At 47.2% G+C, this 22,015-nt stretch overlaps 1 protein-coding gene across 1 annotated transcript; it reads left to right on the top strand.

Annotated features, from left to right (window-relative positions):
* The first annotated feature begins 276 nt into the window (after positions 1-276).
* PMAIP1 (phorbol-12-myristate-13-acetate-induced protein 1) lies at positions 277-3,224 on the top strand. Its single transcript, XM_075532890.1, has 2 exons — positions 277-511; positions 2,971-3,224. The coding sequence occupies exons 1-2, from the start codon at positions 454-456 to the stop codon at positions 3,075-3,077; spliced, it is 165 nt and encodes a 54-aa protein (XP_075389005.1). The 5' UTR covers positions 277-453; the 3' UTR covers positions 3,078-3,224.
* Positions 3,225-22,015: the final 18,791 nt, after the last annotated feature.

Raw genomic sequence — 22,015 nt, 5'->3', positions numbered from 1 at the left:
CCGGCCCCCCCGTTTTCCCTCCCCGGGTTTTCGGGAAGTGCTTCGGGGGGCGGCCGCCGCCTGGCCCGCGCAGCGCCTGTCTGTCGCGGGGCCCGGGGTCCAGCGCTGTCCCGCGGCGGCGAGGGCAGAGCGTGCCCGGGCAGGTCGTGTGCCCGGCGGCTGCGCGGGGTTCCCCGGAGTCCCGGCCCGGCGCGCTCCGCCCCCAACGACGTCCCACAGGGCGTGAAGTGGGCGGCGCTGGCGCCAAGCCTGGGCCCGCGTCACTGGGAAAGTCCCCTTAAAACCGAGCGCGCGGGCCGGCGCGGCGCACGGGCCGTGTCCCCCTCCTGGCACCTCGGGCCTCCTTCTCTCCCTCTAGATCTCGAGTCCTCCCGGCGCGCAGCCCGCGCCCTGCAGACGGAACCGAGCGCTCGGGGAGGACGGGGCCCGCGCTCCGGGCGGCCGCTGGAAGCGATGTCGGGGAAGAAAGCGCGCAAGAGCGCACAGCCGAGCCCCACGCGGGCGCCGGCAGGTACGCAGGAACCCGGCCGGGCCGGGGCCCGTGGGCCTGGGGCGGGCGGGCTGTCGGGGCTCGGGCGCCCAGTGCGCTGGGCTCCGGGTCCGGCCAGGTGCGCACCTGGGGCGCCTCCTGGAAGTCCCGGCAGGGCTTTCCCAGGACCAGGGAGGCAGGCAGCCCGGGAGGGAGTTGCGTTTGGGATTGGGATGCTGCTGCGTTTTAGCCCGGACAGAAAGTCTCCCTCTTGTCCCCGCAAACTGCCCTGCGAAAGAGTCGTGGGGATTAAAACAAAACAAAAATTCAAGAATGGGCGCAAGGAGAAAGTCTTTAGCGGAGCAGGTGGGGCGGGAGGCGGCCTTCTCTGCCCCATTCCCCACCCCCACCCCGTCCCTGGTCCTCCGGAGGCCTCTGCGCCGCCGCTACCGAACGCCAACCACGTTTCTCCCTACACTGTACTCACCCCCGCCGGCCCCTCCACATTGGGCTAATGCGATTTGGGGGGAATGGGGCTCAAGGGTATTTAGGAACTCAACAAAGTCTTCTCTCTTTGAAGCTTTAGGGTACACATTTTTAATCCTTCATGTTTAGTGTGGCAGACAGAGGTTCGTTCAATCGCTTTACTTTTTTTTTTTTTTAAGATTCTGTTACTGCTGTAACTTTCCATAGTTCCATCACCGCAAGCAGTATTGTACAATTGCTACGTGGATCTCAATCCTTTTCCCACCCACTCATCGCCTCCCTCCATCCAGCCCCACACCCTATCTCTCCCTATAAAATCTGAAGAAAGTTGGAAGGAAGCAGCAGAAGTGAGAAAAAGTGCGCAGCTCTGGGTCTGGGCTTGAAATAGAGCGGGTGCTCCTGTCTCTTACAGGCGCCCTGGGGCCACAGAGGAAGGGATGGTGCTTTGCAAAGGTGGCCCTGTGCCGCCCAGCAGAGCTCTCTGGTTCCTGCTTGGTGTGGAAAAAGGCTTTGTCCACTCCGTGCCGTTCAAAGTTGTGACTTTGTTCCCCAAAGGTCTACCTGGGCTTTGTGCATCGCCCACCCAGCCTCACCTCCTACATTCAGCATGGCCCGGGATGCTCTTAAATTTGGGTAGTGATTCGCACTTTAATCGATGCACAGAAGTCAGAAAAAGCAACCCCAAGGGAACAAGTAAAGCTATTTTCTGCCCCGGTGAAAGGGATCATTTTTGCTCTTCAAATTCAGGGCTCCCCAACTTGTGGGCTAACTGATCTGTAGTTTATTGTTAGTTGCCATCCGATGAATTTTGATGCTAATATTCCACTTAGAATCACGCCTTTGCCAGTTCTAATCACAATATTTGGGGAAAGCTAGGCCCGGACAGTCAATGGAGAAGACTTTCTTGTGGAGAGATCGAAATGGAGATGTAAAAACCTGCTGTACTTACTGTTTTGTTTTGAGTCCAATCACCATAATTTTGAAGTGGACTAAAAGGAAGCCTGGTGGTCCAGTGGATTACACGTTTGGCTTTTAACTACAAGGTCAACAGTTTGAAACCACCAGCCCCTCCATGGGAGAAAGAGGAGGCTTTCTACCTCTATAAAGAGTGACAGTCTCAGAAACCCACAGGGGTATTCCTGTGCTGTCCTGCAGGGCCTCTATAAGTTGACATTAGCGCAATGGCAGCGAGAAGAATGAGTTGTTCTTCGAAATATTTGAGAAAATTATGCGTCTAAGGTTAATTTCATTTTAAGCATTTTTCTCAAGTGAATATTCAATTATTAAAGTATCTCAATTCTAATTTCAAGGAAACCTAGATGATAAACGTGACTTATTTTTAGTTTCAGCCCTCCCCATGAAGGTAATGGATTGGTGGTAGGAAGGAATATTTGGTGTGAAGTAAATGTACTCATTCAAATTGTTTTAGAGAATCTGGACATTGTTTTTATTTAAGAAATAATGAGTCTTATGAGGGATTTTTCTCCAATGAAGAAAAGGCCTTAGATTGAGCTACTGAAGGTGTAATCTAAGCCATATATTTATTGGCATTTAAAAACAAATTCTATTTGAAAACATGAAAGGTTTTAGGATTTAGCTTCTGTTGATGGACCAACCTTAGATGAGTGAAAAAGGGTGACTATAGAAAACTGGTAAAATCTGGCAAAAGGTGTTTGCTACATTAAAACCCTCACATCTGAAAGTAAGGCAACATTAGCCTCATTTTGATGCGTACAAAATGAAAACCCCAAGTAACTTGTATTTATTCTTGCCTTGACTATTTTGCTTTTGATCCCAAGCCATGCTGTGATAGTACGTGTGAAATGTGTGTTTGTGTGTGTGTGGATGTGTACTCGCATGTGCGAGAGAGACAGTTCTTTTTCAGGCTGACATAGGGCTAAGATGAATATCCAACCCATCAACACACTGGATGGGCATCTTGGCCTGACCCTTGCTGCGTACCGGGTAGGATGTTACAGATGCTCATGCTGGTGTCTTTTACATTTCCTTTTCAGAGCACGAAGTTGAGTGTGCCGTGCAACTCAGGAGAATTGGAGACAGGTTGAATTGGCGGCAGAAACTCCTGAGTGTGATAGCCAAGCTCTTCCGCTCAGGCACCTGACTGTTGGGGAGCCTTCTGATGAGGGAGGAGACTGCTTTAGCATGGAAGAATCTTCGGTGGGCCTCCATTTCACCCACTGGCAGCCAGGGGAAGAGGAAAGCAACCACCCTTTAGCTCTTTGGATCCCTTTGGAAAGGAAGATGGGGTTCCCAGAGCCCTTCTGTGGCACGTGAGAGCAACACGCCGCCATTTTGTTTGTGTGAAGCAAGGATGGAAGAGCTTTGAAAAGAAGGAGTTGTTTACTCATTTCCTTTTTTTTTTTTTGCTTTTTGCCTAGAGAATTGTTCTAGTGTTTCTGCTGAAAGTTGCTTTTTATCCTAGTGTCGGGGTTGCTAAGACTTTAGACCCGGTGGAAAGTGCGGAATCCGTTCGGTTGTTGTCTCAGCTTTTGGGTGTTGACTCCAGAGGGAAGTGGGACATTGGGTCCATATCTGGTATCTTATTCAAAGTCAAAATTACATTCTGGGAACACAGAGTGTCACTGTGAATGTTGATTCCGTAGGTCACTACAAAATGTTAGAATCATTCGATAAGTGCTTTTTTTTTTTTTTTACTCCAGAGGTATGGCGTCAGTTCAGAGGCTCTCATTAAATTTATTATTCCCTGTGGGCATGAGCTGGAAAGTATGTCTTTGTTAGAATCACATAGATTCAATAAGAATTGTTATTTGGTGCCAGGAAAACTGGATAATTGCATATTTATTGATAAAGGGCATGGCAGTTTTACATAACCAGGAGTAATAAAGAGAAAAGGGAGTTAATCAAAAGCCAACCAAATGAAAAGAAGACATCTGAGCCTGTGAACGACGCATATTGATGCTGACTTTATGGACAACCTACCCTAATTTGACTTTGCTTATGGATGCAGACTCAACAAAGTTCCAGTAGGAGTGAAGATTGTTCACATCAAAGAACTTGCTTGTCTTCTCAAAGTTTATGTAAGTAGGTAGTATAAAAATTGGATGCCCAAAATTGGAGGGATAAAGGCATAAGGTAACTAACTGGCTTACAAACTTTCATAAAAGATTTTTGTTTTGCTCATTTATAAAATATTGTGTTTTAATAAAGCTGGTACATTTCAAACTGTTAAAAAAAAGAAAGAAAAGGAACTTCTTTTTTACTGATGTAATTAGAATTTTGACAACATTTTACATACCCTCTGTTAAGCAAAGTAATGTATTTCTCGAAGTTTTCTCTAACAATCTTTAAGATCCCTTTTCTTACACTAGTCAAGAGTGCATTCTATAAAAAGTTTGTTTTTTTTTAAAAATGAAGAATCGTGTTTTTTATCCTTGGGATGTACTTTTTTTTTTTAAAGCAGGGACATTCAGTAGGACAGTTCTACATACGAAAGCAGCCATACCCACTCCATGGAGTTGAGTCTGGCTTGTGGCAAGCCCGTACCTGGGTTTCTGAGACAGTAAATCTTTATGGGGACAAACTCGCATCTTCTGAGGAGCTGTGGGTGGGTTTGAACTGCCAACCTTGCTGGGTCGTAGTCCAACCCTTGCCCACAGCACTATTGAGGCTCGTTATGCTTACACTGGGGACGGCAGAAAGTGGGTGGGCAAATGGAACGAAAGGATAATCAATGTGTGGGCCTATAAGTGTGCACCCACAAGAGTATCTGTAGCTCAATTTGCATTTCTGTGCTATGCAGAGCCCTAGGACAAACCCATGGGTTTCAGGTGGTTTGCTTTTGGTGTTTAATTCTTAAAAGTCCAGCCTATAAAAGTTCCCCGCTATCTAGTAGGAATAAATGTCACTTTTCAATTTCATCAGGAATAAATGTATTTATTATGCTTATTTATAATGAAAATCTTTATTGCTCACCTGAATGTACATTAGTTACGGTGATGTTTTTTTGTTTTCCCAGTTGGGAGACCAGGGTCTCCTAACTACTTGAATTTGAATGCATTCAGGAAGAATGTGCTAATAGAAGGTATAGCCACTTTAGTTGAAAAACTTACCTCAGCATTGTTCTTCAGTATTATGTTTGTTTACTTCATTTATTGCTTTAAAAATATTTTTCTTCCATGCTAGAGGCAGTTTATTATTATAAGTATTTATGACCTGTAACTATTTATATACATGTAGTTTGATACTGTAGTCATAAATTAAGAAATCACCCTTTCTACCTATGAAACGTTTAAAGTGTTTACCATTCTATGGTACTGATTTTTTCCTTCTCATTCTAGAAACTAATGAGTAAGAATCATGTTTATAATTCTGGGACAACTTGTAAGACCATGAGACAGTTTAAAATGATCTTTCATGTTTAAAAGGTTTGAAATGGGATACAGTGAGAGTTGAAATATAAAATAAAATCATTTCTCTATAAGACTTTGTAAGTTCTTAATTCAAACAGTTCTCCATTAAAAAAAAAATATATATATCACCCATTCCTTACCTGTGTCTTTTATTCATGTCATGTGTAAAGCAAGAGATCGCTATCAGATCAAAATATTGGACCTGTTCCAGGTCCGTGCTGGGGGAAGATAGATAGGCTCTCAGATTTACACTCCAATCGGGACAGGAAATAGTAATAATAGTGAAATGGGCCTAGCCTGGCAGGTGCACATCTTCATGTTGCCCAGGGCATACATTCAGGCCCTGGATGATTTACTAAGTGTGCTGTGGGGAGCCCTGGGTGCTGGTCACCTCATAGATGACCTCATACTTCCTCCCTGGCAGCAGCAAGTACTGATTGCTTCATCGAATCAAGTCCTGTGCCCAAGTTGGTGTAACCGGTGCCTTTCCTGTGCTGCCTTTCCTGTGCTCGTGTGAGAACGGAAAGATAGTGAGTTGCTAGGTTCACCCCACCCCCAGCCTGCCCTCGCCCTCCCAGACAGCCTGCGACGAGGTGCGATGGAAAGTGCTCCCTTTCGGTGGGCAGATGGGGAGGAAGCTCAGCACACAGCGAGTGCTAGAGAGCCTTGGGGAAGTGCTGCTGGGTGAAGCTGCTTCCTGTTCCTCCAGGGGAGGGGCTTAATGTTTCCAGGGGGAGAGGGCGGGATTGGGTTCCTAGAAGGTGGGCCAGTCCACTGGATTGGATCTGAAGACCTTCAGAGTAGTAACGCTTACCCTAAGCACCTAACATCCACATATATTTGAAGGGGAGGTTTCTGAACCCCCCTGTAACGTTTAATAAACAACCGGCTTACATTTACATTTAAAAGGAAGCCTCCTTTTCAATAGTCTAATTAAAGCTAGCTACTCTACCAGGGTTTTTAGGAGATGAGCTTTCCTTGGATTTTGCAAATCCTGTGTATTCTCAAATGCCTCTCGCGGAGCTCACTGGGACCTATTGGTTGAGCTGCCTGCAGCGGGCGTTCCGCATAGAAGTCTCAATCCAGTGAAGTGAGCAGTGAAGTGAGCTTACCCGCTCTGCGGGGAGGTGGAGGAAGGTGTTACACAGGTGAGATAGGAGAGTGGGGTTTTCTACAGGCCTGAGGTCCCTAGAAAATAAATGGTAAGAGGGTGCGGTGTGGGCGACCTGCTAATGTCCCTGGCCTGGGCTCTCAGCGGAGCTTCTGGCAGGAGCAGGAGTGAGAACAGGCTTTTGGGAGAAGGACCAGTTCTTTCCCCAAGTTCTCTCCGGTTGGTTCAGTCTTCAGGGAGCCGCAGGGAGCCCTGTCCTTTGGGGCTTCTGACGCAGTGATGACCAGAAAAGCCCGAACTTCTGGGGCTCAGGTGGCCAGCACTGTCAGTGGAACCAGGTATTCATGTGTGAGATGTATGTGCGCAGGCAGGCCGGGTTCCCTCTGAGTCACTCCCCCTGGGTTCTCCTCTTGCCCTCCTACCAGTGCGTTAGCTACCTTTCCAGAGAATCCCGTTTGCCTTCTGTTCCTCTGTCCCTCTTGGTCTCCTCCTCCCCCCCCCCCCCACCACCGGTGTCCTCTGGGCCCAGGCCCTCCTCCTCTTCAGTGAGGATGAGCAGTCGGGTGGGGTAATAGCTGCAAGGTCAGCAGTTCAAGAGCACCAGCCACACCGTGTGAGAAAGATGGGGCTTTCAACTCCTATAAAGTTACCGTCTTGGAAACTCACCGGGGCAGTTCTACCCTGCCCTATAGGGTTGCCATGAGTTGGCATCTATTCCACGGCTGTGAGTTTGGCTTGGTTGTGATCAGGCAGAAGCAAGAAAAATGGTGAAAATCTTGCCAAGTTCCTCAAACCTGTGGCCGAGGGGCTGGTGCACCAGGGGGATGCTGGGGAGGACATGATGGAAGAGCAAGCCACTTAGGAATCCCAGAGCTGGTCTTTCAAGGTCACTGATGAGCTGCATGGTGGGACAAAGCAGCCCCCTGAGACATTTAGAGCCATTCTTGTGAAACCTGACAATCCCATATCTTCAAGGTGGTGTGGACACCGCCCCCATACCCACCTTTAGGAAGAATGTAAAGCGTTGGGGGCGGGGGGGGATACACGAAAATGACATTTAAAAAATATTAATTAAAAAAAAAAACCCATTTTACACTCTTCTCTCCAGAGCTGATTCTGGAGTCTTGGAGGGACTGGAGGACCTCCTGTGATTTATAAGCATTTTCTTGGGAAAGGGACTTTCCCCTACTTCCTGATTTCTCTGGTAGCTGGTGTCACTGTGTTGGGGGTCACTTCTTATAGGTTGCTGGAAATAGATGCATCACCTGGCGGAACACACCGGACTGGATAATCACTTACACATTCTCATGTCATGGGTCCTGGTTAAGCATCACAGGCTATGTCAACGCAGCCGGGCTGTCAGGGTTTCCCTCGGCCAGACTTTCAGAATCAACGTGGCAAACCCATCGACCAATCCTGAACCCAAACTCACTGCCCTCCAGCCCCTTCACAGCGATGCCCACCTCTGCTGTCTTCCTTCCATCAGATATGTTCATCTCCAAAATGGGAGTTGATACGGGTTAGGGATGGAGATTTAGGGTTCCACAGACACCACTCAGCGTACCCCATAGTCTCTGTATCTAGAAACAGCACATGCTTGGGGTTAGCTTTGGGACTAAAATGGAACATGCAAACACCCCCTTTGGTATTTCTTGGGTTTCTGACAGAGACTTCCATTCATACTGGCTTATGCACTTCCGACTTCTAGCGATTCTACAGGATAGCGATCCTATAGCTGACAGGGTAGAACTGTCCCTGTGAGTTTCTGAAACAGTAAATGGGAGTAGAAAGCACCATCTCTCTCCCTCGGAGGGGCTGGTGGTTTCAAACTGCTGACCTTGCCGTTAGTAGCCCAACACATCATCACCTCTATGCCACATGGGCCCCTAGCTCTCACTACCCATCTCTAATGACATGCCTGTTTGCAATATGTCACTGTCACTCAGCTATTTCAGAAAACCCGGGATTCCTCTCAGCGCCATTGCCACCAGCTTCTAATGGCTGGGAATGAGCCAGTTGTTTTGCACTGACTCTTGGTGGCATGTTGGAGACATAAAATCGGTCTGTCTGAACCATTGGGGAGATCCGACGAGATGCACATTTGCCTCGTCAGCACTCAGCAAAGGTGCCAGGAAGATCTTAAACAATTACCAGTGGAATAAAATGGAACCTTTTGAATGAAGCAGGAGGGGAGGGGTTAGGAGCCCTGTGGGTGCAGTGGTTGGGCTGCGATCCCCATGGTCGGCAGTTTAAAATCACCAGCAGCTCCTTAGGAGAAAGCCTGGGCTTTCCACTCCTATAAACCATTGCGGTCTTGGAAACGCACAGCAGGTCACTATGAGTCAGCATTGACATGGTGGCAGTGGTGTTTGGGTTTTGGAGGTTGGGTGGCAGTGAGCTTTTTGGTTTGGGGTTTGGGAGAGGAAGTGTCAGCGTGTCCCTAGGCCAGGGCGTTTTGAATTTGTAAACTCAGCAACCATAAGCCATTTACTCTCATCCCTTCTTCCCTGACACCTCTTGCCTGTATTTCCATGAGAACCTGATTCATGTGGTACCTTCAGAAACAGAAAGAGGACCCCCATCGAGTAGTTTTGGACTTGACCTGCTTTGGGGTCAAGCTGTTTTTTGTTTGTTTTTTTTAAAGTGGGAAGTCTTAAAAGATTCTGTACTATGAAGAGACTGCGAATGTTTGTTCACTGGGAGATGGAGATCAAATCCTGCTGCTTATTATTGTTATTATTATTATAAAGTTTGCTCTAGGGAACCTGAGTCGCAGTCACTGGCTCTATGACCTTCGGTAGTGCTGCTTTGGGTCTGTATTTCTAGGAAGAAGCTTCCACGAGATAAGAGCTTCATGTTGGTCCCTCACGACATGGCATTCTCTTTAGAATCAAAGTTTCACTATTCCATGTGGTGCTAAGGAGTCCTGGTTGCATAGTAGTTATGTGTTGGGCTGGTAACCACAAGGTCAGTAATTCGAAACCACCAGCCATTCCTTGGGAGGAAGACAAGGCTTCTACTCCTATAAAGAGTTACAGTCTCGGAAACCCACAAGGACAGTTTTACCTTGTTCCACAGTGTCGAATTGTCATTAACGAGTGTGGCTTTTGCTACGTACTGCTCACTGATCTCCTCCCATTCAGAAGCTGAATTTCATCTTCCCTATTTTACAATGGCCGAAACTACTTCCGTGAATCAGCCATGGAAGGTCCCCAGCTCAACGGTCAAATAAATTTAAGGCACAGGATTTGAACTTGTGCGTTTCTGAGCTCACACCTGTCTGCTTTTCCCAGGGCGGTACAAACAAAACACCTCCCAGCATGGGCCCAGGTATCCAGAATCCCTTCCTAGAGCCCAGTTGGTTCACTTGGGACCCTGGCGCCTCAGGCAATAATATAACTCCCGTGTAAGTCCCGGGGCCTTGTGAAGGAGGGAGGGTAATTATTAAGCCAACAGAGGTGGGGAAACATTGAGAAGTGCAGCACCCGTTGGCATTCCTCTTGGGCAGCTGTTTGTTCCAATCGCCAGCAAGGAATTCCAGACCTCAGGGAATGTCCTTTCTTGTCCTTGAAGCCGGAACCAGCCAGTGACGGGGGCAGTGCCTCCTCACAATCCTGGAAGGGAATTTGTGAGGGATGAAAGTGCCCACCCGTCGGCTGGCGTTTTGTCAATGGGAGCTGCAGGAGTCCGTGTCAGTGTGAACGAGAAGAGCTCAGAGAAGCAGTGAAAACAGCCCATTCGTGTACTCTTACTGCCAGACCACATTGGACAAGCCCCGGTGGAGGTCTGAGAGACAACAAAACTCCCTGCCAATCAAGCCCATTTCAACTCACAGCAATCCTATGGGGCAGAGTAGAATCTTGACTCTTTATGGGAGTAGAAAGTCTCATCTTCCTTCCATGGAGCAGCTGGTGGTTTAGAACTGCTGACTCTGAGGTGAACAGTCCAATGTGGAACCACCATGCATTTCTACCTCTTCCTTTCTTTCTCCTCCCAATCCCTTGTTACCTTCTTTTGCATTCTTTCTCTCTCTGTATACGCTCTTTCTCGCTCTCTCATTTACTGGACCCTGTAGAAAACAACTAAATTAATCAGACTGCCTTCTGGATGACTCATTTCAGACAAGTGTTGGGGGCAGGGACCAGTGAATCCACTTTTTACTGTCTAAACAATTTAAAAGGAAACCCTCTCATTTCTTGAAGGTTCCTTTTTTAGTAAGTCTCCCAAATGCTTTGTGTTCAAGACTCAGATATGTTTATCAGTTCACCAGAAAACAGAGGGCCAGCTGGGAGGGAGCACTCCCTTTTTCTTAAAAAAAAAAAGGCACAACATACATAATAACAACATAATACAATACACACAATACAACCACATAATACAGTAACACAGCACCCAAAATTAAAGTGAGGAAAAGTATTTCATTTTCAGTCTTTGGAATGCTGAGGGGTGTCTCACTGAAAAGGAGAGCGCGTTGGATCAGTATCCCATTAAGGCTACCACTCAGCTTAACTCTCAAGGTGTAGTTGAAGGAGCGTATAAGGAAGCTGCATGCATGCTTCACAAATGACTCCTTTGGTTGCCATGGAGGCCACAGACCTTTGCTGGGCCCCGGGAAAGCCCCAGGCCTGGGCGATAAAGCTGGATTTTTCTTCCAGCCTTGAGAGATGAACATAAACAAGGAAGAAAGGTGGACCAGCCATAAAGCGAGGGGAGGGTGGTGGAGAGGGGGGATGGCAAGCCACACAACTTTTAGGAGAAGCTGCCTACCTGACCGAGTATAGCTCTTTCCATTTAGAAAAATACCCTTCTCTCATTCTCTATCCACTTGATGAGACTGGATGGAATTCACTCCATCCACTTGATGAGACTGGATGGAATTAACTCCATCCACTTGATGAGACTGTTTGGATGGAATTCACTGGTGATACTTGCTTCACTGTCCTTTTAGAAAGTCCCTTGGCACTTGGACTGGCCTGGGACAGCCCTGGTTTAAGACGGAAAGTCTCAAGTGCTGGAAACCCTGCTCTTTCTGGGGCAAATCAAGAGCGTTGGTGGCCCTGGGTAGAGTAGGAGGAGGCCATGTGAACCTTTGGCAGATGGAACGTTGAGGGTTCCAGTCTAAAGATGCTAATCCCATGTTTAAATCTTCCCTTTTGGCTCCAATGCTATGAGCAGTCATCACAGGACCCCAGCCCTGTCCTGATCACAAGCTTGCTAGGGGGATTAAAAGACATCATGCATGCTGAGCATTTGGTCCAGGGCCTGTCAGGTAGGCTAGAAGCCCCCCAATAAATGGTTGTTGAAAACAACACAATAGAAAAGATTGCAGGGGATCTCAAAGATCTTACAAACAACCAACAGCTATCATGATTTTTGTTGGGATGATGAAGTGTGTCCTGAGTGAGCAAAGATTTGCTCAATTTCCTCTGTGACGTCATGGACTTCACAGCTTAGCAGAAGAGATAAATGGTCCAGAATCGTCCCAGTCTGAAACTGAGAAGGGGTTTGCTGGAGAGCAGAGAAAATATAGGCAGGGTCAGGTATGACTTTATTTCCCATAGCAACTCCAAAGTCCTAACTGGCCAGTCTACCCAGTTACCACCGGAACCATTTCTTCTTTGGCCGACTTCCTCAAATGTGCTACACTCGTATGGTCCTGAATCCATCTTCTGTCTCTTGAGTTTCTCTGTAGGTACAGTTTTCTTTAAGATCCCTAGCTGCCACACCCCAGGGCCTCTTGTGAGATTGCATCCTGTCCTGTCCCCACCCCCCACCCCCACTGGGGGGGGTGCGGGGGGGGGGCTTGGCATCTCCTCCTCCATGGGTATGTAAAGTGAACGGCATGTGACTCATGTGCCTGGAGCTCTCTTCTTGCTTCTCAGGAAGTTCCTCTTTCCTCTTGCTCTTTAAATGTCACCTCCCCAAGCTTCTGCTTTCAACCTTGGTCTCCCAAAGTAATGACCTCAGGTGCCCCTCTTGAGCTAATCTATTTCCGACTTCTGTCCCCATTTGAATTTCTCTCTGGGACTCTAGACCTGAATCTTTCTTCCTGCTAGATCTTTATCTACCTGAATCTGTTCACACTTTTTGTCCAGTTTGGATTCTTTTCCATTTCATCTTTATGGTTCAAAGCTCTCGATTCCTCCAAGGCCCTTGTTGGAGAAGTCTTAGATTTCCGTAGAGCAGAGCGGCAGTCCATCTTTTATGTTCCCATAGTGCATTGCTCTTGTCATGATCCAACATCTATTTCATCCACATTTATGCTGACTCTGGGTCTACCTCCCCCAACTGGACCTTAAGCTCATCTATGTATAATGGAGATCTAATTTACTTTTCCCCTTTCGCACAATGATAGTGACTCACATGTTCAACCATGACATCATTAAATATCTAGGTTAAAAACATTTGCAAAACAAACAAGCAAACCAGAACATTAGCTATAGCTACACTCTTCACAGGTTCAGTTTGGTGACATGAATTGTCTTCATCGTGTTGTTCACTCATTACCTTTCACTTTTCTTGAGTTGTAAGATAACCTTTGAAGGTACCTGCCAACATTGGACCCTAAGCGATACAGAAACAACAGTATAATTCAAAAGCCATGCCACGGACCCCAAAGGTCTGTAAATTGAGTGGAGTTGTTGTAGTCACGTAATCTGGTGTCAATTTAAGGATGAAGAGTGTAAGGGTGGAGTCAATCTGGAGATAGCTCATGAGACTTCTGTGTGGGCCTGGCCTTCCCCTGAGAATTCTGGGAAATCTGGTACTTCCTCCTTTGGAGGTGGGAGACATCTTTCTCTTTCTCTCTCTCTCTCCCTGCTGCTCCCTGGGAGACATTGCAGAAGACAAGCCACATGGACGCAACCAGACCTCAGAAGCTGGAGAGGCCACAGAGAGACCCCTGCCAACACTGAGATGCTTACAACACCACTGGACTCAAAGACTTTCTACCCACTGGCTTGTGATAGTCCTGCATTTGGCTTTATCATATGTGTTTCATGAGTCTGAAGAGGACTTTATAGATTGGCATAGGACATATGGGCTAATATCAGACTTATGGTCTTGGACTGGACTAGGTTGGGATGTTTTCTGAATGTATAATCCCTCTTGTATATACACCTCTTTCTTATACACATATGTGTGTCTCTATGAATTTGTTTCTCTGACACAAGAGTCATCCATACAAATATGAATAGCTGTAATGAATTCTGTAACGACAATGCTAGAAGAGAGCACACAGAGTGGGGAGGCTGTAAGGAGGAGGAGGAGGAGAAGGAGGAGGAAGAGAGAGAGAGAGAGAGAGAGAGAGAGAGAGAGAGAGAGAGAGAGAGAGAGAGAGAGAGAGAGAGAGAGAATGGCAGGAGTATTTAGATCTTCATGGAACAGATATTGACTGAGTGAGGCAAGGCTTGGGAACCACGTCTGAACTCCTCTGGACACCCAGGGAGAAAGAGATTCCAACTCCACATCACAAGGACGTTGATTGCCACAAGATAGAGGTCAGACACACCTCCATCCTCCATCCTTCTGTACCCTTCTCGGACACCAGCTCCCCCTCTCACAGCTCTCTACTTCTCTGCTGGGCTCAATAATTTGTTGCCATGGCCACCTGAACTCCCAGACACTACTCATGATGATGGGGCTTATTAGGGGAGTTAACAAGTTTCTACAAGACCGGATCAGAAGGGATTCAGTCTCTGGTCCACAGCAGTGCCTCTTCTTAGCCAGCCAGCAGCTACATCCCTCTTTCTCCCTGGCGCTCCTCTCAGCCATGTGGTCCCTTGGCCTCTGCCTTGTTCTGTGGTCTGGGAAGCCCATGGCTCCACTTCACGACCTTGGTGCTGCTTTGCTACTCTGCCTCATGGTCTCAGTGACATCATTCTGCTTTGCCTCATGACCTTGACTTGGTGTGACCTTTGGTTTCTCTGCTACCTCTGCTATTCAGATCTCAGAGCCTACCGGTGGCTCTTCTTTCTTGCTGTCCATTCCTGCTTCTGAGATGGCTTTCTTATACCAAGAGGAATGGCAAACACACACCAGTTCCCTCTGTTAGTGTTTCATACATCTTATTCGCAGGATCCTACCCAATCACTTGACTGGGTGGGATTACTAGGCATGAATAGAAGAGCCATATTTCAGAAAGTTCCCTTCACCACATGGAGATAAGTGTGTTATTTAGGCAGTGCTGTGTAACAACCAACCCCCCAAACTTTGTGGTCTTAAAATAGCACATATTTATTATCTCATACAGTTTGTGGATAAGGAAATTGGGCATGGGTTAATGGGGGATCCCTACTTCAGGGCCTCTTATAAAGCTGTAATCAAGGCATCAGCTGCGGCTGTGGTTTCACTTGAAGGTTCAAGTGGAGTTGTTGGCAGGGCTCAATTCCTTGAGGGCCGTTGTCCCGAGGGGTTCAGTTCCTCATGGGCACTAGAGACCACGCTTCATTTCTTGCCACATGGCCCTGTCGGGCTTGCTTCCTCAGAGAAAGCTCTTGGGAAGAATGAGAAAGAGGTTGAATGCAAACAAGACACCCGTCACCCTCTTTTATGACCAATTCAGATGTGTGAGGCTGAATTTTCTAGAAAAACAAAACCAGGGACACACATATAGGTATAAGAAAGAGCTTTATGTCCAAACAATATGGAAAGCTGTGTGGAGCTTCCTTAAACCAATTCAAATTCAATTACCTTAGGGTCCTGAAATCCCTCTGCTGGGTATATCCCCTGCCGAACACAACACAGACAGAGACATGTACACCTATGTTTACAACAACAATTTCTAGAATAGTGGAAACATAGAAGCAAACAAAAACTCTTGATTATAGAGGACTGGATAAACAATTCTGGAACATTCATACAATGGAATATTATGAATCAATAAAGATTAATGACGACTCTGTTACCAAGAGCCATGGACAGAACTAGAGAACACAACGCTTAGCCAAGTTTGTCAATCCTATCCAGCGAAGTATCCAATGACAACATTATTATGAGGAAAAACAAAGGAAAAGAAAAGTGATTTTCACACCAAAGGATAAGACTTTGAAGACTATGAGGAGGCCAGGCATGAGAGCGAGGGCAGGAGTGGGGAGGAACAGGAAATGATATAGGGAGGGAGACGGCATGGGTGGGGGTCAAAAAGAACCACATTGATGGGGGCCCAAAGGGGTCCCATTATTGCTTTTGTTCAGTGAGATGGTCTGCACAACTACACAGAATATAGAAATAAAGAAAGAAAGCCAACACAGCAAGAGGGAAGGGTCACAGCCTTTAGATTCCTCCAGGTCTCATCCCCCTGGGGTCTAAACTGGGGTCCGCATGACTATAAAAGGTGGTCAAGTGAAACTGAAGCGGACTTGGCTTCTTTTAGTGACATACGAGTTCGTTTCAAATGAAAAAAGAAAGAACTTTACACCAGGGGAGAATTTTCTATTAAGAAAGCAGCCCTGCCCTGTCCAACTCAAGCACCGGTCAGGTGCTAGCTGGGCGCTCTTCAGAGGCACACAGCTGCCGGTGTGTGAAGCGGGAGGCTGAGGGGGCATGGGCCAGTGGATCTATAGGCACATGGCAGGGCGCCACAGCTCCCGGGGGGTCAGCAAGCTGCACTGGGACATGTACCCCAGAGTCAGATGCATAATCCAGGCAAACAGGAAGGGAAATGGGGCAAGAGAGGCTCCACTTTCCCCAGTGTCTCTCTTTTAAAACAGATGACACCTCAAGGAGGTGTCAGCAGGTTGTGATATGATTGAGAAGTTGGACGCCAACCCCACCTTCACCTAGGTACATGAAGTTGACAGAAAATCAAACCATCATATCATGGAAGTGCCACCCCAGCGCTTTTGATGGATTCTCTGTCAGAAAACAAGTCACTTGGTGGGGCCGATGGAGGATGTGAGTATACAGAGCCAGGCATTATCAAGAGTCCTGTTGCAGACTGCCCGTCATGAGGTCTTAGAGGAGATGTTAAGTTCTGTATTGCTCACAGAGGAAAACAGCATTAGTCATTGCATAATGGTGAGAATCAGCTTGGCATAGGACACACTGTGATACTGCTGAACCATAAGTCTGAGGTAGGAGAGGCAGGGTTAGAGGCCAGAGAGACAACAGGGCCTACTTTGCCATATTAAGGGGCTTAGAACTTACTTTGTGGGATGTTTGAACTTATGTATAAGTTCACAACTAGGGGTAACTCAAAAGGTCGACAGTTGAGAGATCTCAGTCTGATACGTGTATAGGTTTAGGTGCATGAGTCTCAAATCAAGTGACACAGCAAGGCCTGTTAAAGAAAGATGACAAAGTCTTCAGTTTTGATAGTGAAGATGGAATGGGTTTGAGATATAAATAAGAGGTGATGTTGGTTGGCTTTTATTTATGTCTTAAGCTGAGTTGACTAGAGAAACAAATATAGTGATACTCATATATGCGTAAGAGAAAGGTTTATATCGAGAAGTAATTGTATATCAAGAAACAGCTCAACCCACTCCAGATCAAGTTCATAAGTCCGATACTAGTCTCTAAGTCCGATACTAATCCGTTAGTCTCTCTTCAGACTCATGCAGCCACATGCAATGATGCAGAGTCCAGGGAGTCTCATGCTCCAATGGCAGTGGGAGGGAGCACCACAGGGCCTCACAGATCTCCACGTGGTATCAACAGGAAGGAGAAGGCAGAGAGAGAGAGAGAGAGAGAGAGAGAGAGAGAGAGAGAGAGAGAGAGAGAGAGAGAGAGAGAGACCCACCTCCAGAGAGCCATTTCACTCGATGTCACCTCCAAATGAGATCATCAAGGCACGACTGGTTTACAGGCTAAACCCCATCCCTATCTTCTTATAGGTTCCATGTTGTCACCAAAAATCCTAGCCAGCACGGCTTATGTGTGGGACTCATAAGTGGCATGCACTGTGGCTACCCAACTGTGAAGCTCAAGGAAGAACATGACCCAAAGTCTATGAGTCATATGACTATCAATGGTACCAACTAGAATTGAGCAGAGAATGGGAGAGGTAAATGTGGGAGTACCAGGCCTTTAGGGATGTGTAGAGAAAAGACCCAGGAAGTTGGCAATTGGAACCTGCCCAGAGCCATCTTGGAAAGCAGGCTTGGGCATCTGTTTCTGAAAGGTCACAGCTTTGAAAACCCAAGGGAGATGTCTGTTCTGCACACCTGGGCTCACCATGAGTCCAAATCGACTAGATAGCAACAGAGAAAGCGAGGCCTGGGCCCCCAGCGAGTGTTCAACATCATTCAAGCCAGGAAGGAGAGGCAATGATGAACAGGTCAAATGCACCAGAGAGGTCCATCAAGAAGAAGACTGAATATCATTTACCTGGTGGCTCTGCTGAGTTGGGGTTGGATTGCTAATGGAAGGGTCGGGGCTTAAAATCCACCAGCTATTTCACAGGAGAGCGAGGAGGCTAACTGAGTTGAAAGACATTTGATGGCAGTAGGTTTGTGTCTGGATAACATTCACCCATTGGATCATTCACTTAAGACTTTATTAAGACTTCACTTCCATGGAAGAAGCACACCAGCCTGTGTGGTCATGAGGTATTGAAGGGTTCAGGTATCAGGCATCAAAGAACAAAAAAATCATATCATTGTGAATGAGGTGGAGTGTGGAGTGGGGACCCAAAGCTCATCTGTAGGCAACTGGACATCCCTTTCCAGAAGGGTCTCAGGGAGAAGATGAGCCAGTCAGGGTGCAGTGTAGCAACAATGAAACATGCAATTTCCCTCTAGTTCTTAAATTCTTCTCCCCCCACTTTCATGATCCCAAGCCTGCCTTACAAATCCAGCTAGACCAGAGGATGTACACTGGTACAGATAGGAACTGGAAACACAGGGAATCCAGGACAGATGAACCCTTCAGGATCAGTGGTGAGAGTGGCAATACTGGGAGGGTGGAGGGAAGGTGGGGTAGAAAGGGGGAACTGATCATAATGATCGACATATAACCCCCTCCCTGGCGCAGACATTAGAAAAGTGAGTGAAGGGAGACATGGGAGAGTGTAAGACATGACAAAATAATAATAATTTATATATTATCAAGGGTTCAAGGGGGGGGTGGGAGGGAGGGGAAAATGAGAAGCTGATACCAAGGGCTCAAGTAGAAAGCAAATGTTTTGAGAATGATGATGGCACCAAATATACAAATGTGCTTGACACAATCGATGTATGTATGTATGTATGTATGGATTGTGATAAGAGTTGTATGAGCCCCCAATAAAATGATTTTAAAAAAAGACTTCACTTTATTCCAGAGACTGGGATCAATGATGGCGGAGAGCACACTCAAGTTTATATATGACCCCCAGAGAGTTCACGATGAAGTTGCGAAGATGGGTATTAGAGTCAATGACAAGAAATCAAAGGAACAAAGCAGAGTGCCAAGAGTAAAACTGAAAGAGCAAATCGATCTCTAAGTCAACGAGTAAAGTGAAACCAAGAGATCACCTCGATCTCTAAGGCCTTGAAAAGGCCCAGCAGAGGATAACTTCAGAGATCCTATTCAAGAAACCTCTTCACCAAGTCAGGCAGAAACTCTGGAGTATGGGCACCCCAGTGGATTCCAGGTTGATCCAATTCCCGGGGACCTAGTGTGTACAGAGTAGGATTTTCAAGGCGTGACCTTTTCAGAAGCAGATCTCCAGGTTTGAAGCACTAACCTTTTGGTTGTCATTCAACCACTTAACCGTTTGTGTCACCCAGGGACTCTGGAGAAACTAAGGGGACTTCTTGTGATATATGCCTGCCTGAATAAGTCTCTTAAATCCTAATACCCATGAGATAGTTAAAGTTTATTGTGCCAACTTGGCCGATAAACACATGTGGGGTTAATTGGAGGGTGCAGAGATAAATGGCTCAGTGAGCCTCTCCTTTCTAGTTCTTTGGTCTCTTACTTTATGATGGTCAGATCAGAGTGGAGCCTCCTTAGCCAGTTCTCTGCTTCAGCTGGCAAGGCTCACTTCCTGCAAAACATTCTAAGGAAAAGCCGTGCAGACTATTCCAATGCAGCCCTGGGTGCTGGAGCAGCCATGTGGCAACCCCTGCCAGCACTGAGATGCTTTCAGATGCTCACCGATTCAGCTTTCCTCCCACAGTCGGCATCATAGTGTGTGTTTTGTGAGATGGAGGAGGATTTTGTGGATTGATATTGTACATATGGCTTAATATTGCACTTGTGGGTTTGGGCAGCCCTGGGTTGGGGTGTTTTCTTGATGCACTTAACCTTTATATAAAACTCTGTCTTATACATGAATTTCTGTGGATTTGTTTCTCTAAAGTACCCAGACTAACACAACCCATGACACTAAACTCGTGCCCCGTTCTGATGCTGACCATTGGAGGACTGTGTCTGACTGCTAATTCAGTAGGGGCAGATTGAATCATTGGGGCCAAGCAGGGTTGAGTGGTTCTCAGCCAGCCTCACACTGGACCCTCCTGGGGAGTTTAAGACAGTACTGGAGCTCAGGCCCCACCCACCCCGTGGGCATAGAAACTGCTGTGGCCCCTGCATTCCAGCTTGCACGATGTATAAATCCATGGACCTCGGAGATGTCTAAGATAACGGGAGTCACTGGAGGATGAAAACAGTAAACATGCTCAGCTGCAAACCTAAAGATCTAAGGTTCAAGTCCACCCAGAGGCTCTTTGATAGAAAGGCCTAGTGATCTACTTCCAGAAAAGCAGCCATTGAAAATCCCAGGGAGCACGGTTATGCCCTGACAGAGAGTCCAAGTTCACGTGTCGGCAGTTAACGGGTGTAGGTTAACTATATAAACGGCACTAACAGCAATTCCAGGAGATGGGTGCGTTTCATACTGTGGCATGATCTGCTTGGGTGCTACATAATGCATTTACAGAGATACAGTAGCCATTGTCCATCTCCTGATTCCCAGTCCCTTCGTAGATTCTGACTGGTGCTGACTTCTAAGAGAAGAGAAAGAAAATTCCCCTGGCTTTCCTTCAATGCACAGTCCTTATGAGACAGGCTATACGGCTGCTAAAGGAACCCTGGTGCGATAGGGGCTTGCACACGGAGTTTACCACAAGACTGGCAGTTCAAAGCCAGCAGCCACTTGGCAAGACAAAGAGGAGACTTTCTGCTCCTTTAAAGAGCGAGAGCCTCGGATGTCCACGGGGCGCAGTTCTACCCTGTCCCGTTGGCTGTTCTGAGTCGGAATCGACTTGATCGCAGTGAGTGTTTGGATAGGGTCGCTGTGAGGCAGAATTGACATGATGGCAGAGGGTTTTGTTTAAGGCTCTGTAAGCTCTCCCAGATGCACCCCATATATGGCTCAAGAAAACTGACTCCATGAGGGATCCCAGGCCTGAAAGGGATGGCCATGGCAGTTGTCCTCTCTTCCTGGGTGTCCATTCCCAGAGCCGCCTATCCTGAGTCCAGGCCATAGGCACCTCAGCAGGACACGTTTTGGGAATATTTAAAAGCCGCCAGACTAGACTAGTGGCACATGAGAGTCATTTGTGGCTATTTAACATGTGGGCCTCAACTCTAGAGCGTCAGTGTCAGCAAGTCTGGGTGGGCCCCCTGCTGCAGTCCTGTCTTAAACTCCCCACGAGGGTCTAGCACATGAATGATGGGAACCACTAAGTCCCTTCAGGTCGCATGATTTAGATTCTGACCTACTGATTCTGAATCAGCAGCCGAACATGGTCTCCAGTGGGTATTAGGATGAAAGAGACTTATTCAGACAGACACAGCTATCAAGAAGTTCGCGTTAAAAAGAAGAAGAAGAAGAAGAAGGAGAAGGAGAAGGAGGAGGAGAAGAAGGAGAAGAAGAGGCAGGAGAAAGAGAAGAAGAAGAAGTTGTTCATGGTAAGCACTCAACTGCAAACCCAAAGGTTAGTGGTTTAAACCCACACAGCAGCCTCTTGGAAGACAGGCCTCCTGGAGATCTGCTTCTAAAGGGGCCACACCTTTGAAAACCCTATAGAGCAGTTGAACTCTCACACACTGGGGCCCCAGTCAACCGAAATCAACTTGGAATCAATGGGCCAATAATAAAACAGCAGCTGGCTCCCCAGGTGTCCCTCCCCCTGCCTGCCCTGCCCTTGCCGGCCTAAACCATTCTGCCACTGTGGCTTCCAGGGACCCGGGGGTGGGGGCTAGGAGCGTGCAGCCGCCAGACTCCCAAGTGGGTGGGGGAATGAATGTCAGGGGGCGTGGGGTCAGCCAGTGGGCAGTGGTGAGGACAGGCACAACTCATGTGAATCTGAAAAATGTCCCTTTCACAGGGCCATCTATCTCTGAATGGGCCACAGCTGCCTCAGTGGGATGACTCAGTGCAATTTTCAGGAAATATGTTTTGAAACAAAGTATTATTATTATTTTAATAAGTCAGTGCAAACAAGTGAGCAGGTATGCTCACAGGACTGAAGTCAACTCATTTTCTTATATCAGGTGCAGAGAGCTGTAAATATAAAATAACTGCCCGTAGGTGTGCAAGCCACCCATGCCTCTCCTCTCCTTTTCTCCCCAAGCTGGCGTCCTGGAAGCCGGGTTTCTCAGCCATCAGCAGCACCCACACCAAGACTC

The sequence above is a fragment of the Tenrec ecaudatus genome, chromosome 15, assembly GCF_050624435.1.
Source record: "Tenrec ecaudatus isolate mTenEca1 chromosome 15, mTenEca1.hap1, whole genome shotgun sequence".
NCBI classification, from domain to species: domain Eukaryota; kingdom Metazoa; phylum Chordata; class Mammalia; order Afrosoricida; family Tenrecidae; genus Tenrec; species Tenrec ecaudatus.
The sequence above is the reverse complement of the archived record's forward strand: the minus strand, read 5'-3'. Positions and strand labels throughout refer to the sequence as shown.

Bases quoted from the DNA above. Each gene is read 5' to 3' on its own strand.
- PMAIP1 (XM_075532890.1), top strand. From the start codon at position 454: ATGTCGGGGAAGAAAGCGCGCAAGAGCGCACAGCCGAGCCCCACGCGG. The intron at 512-2,970 runs GTACGCAGGAAC...TTTCCTTTTCAG, and splicing joins CCCCACGCGGGCGCCGGCAG to AGCACGAAGTTGAGTGTGCC.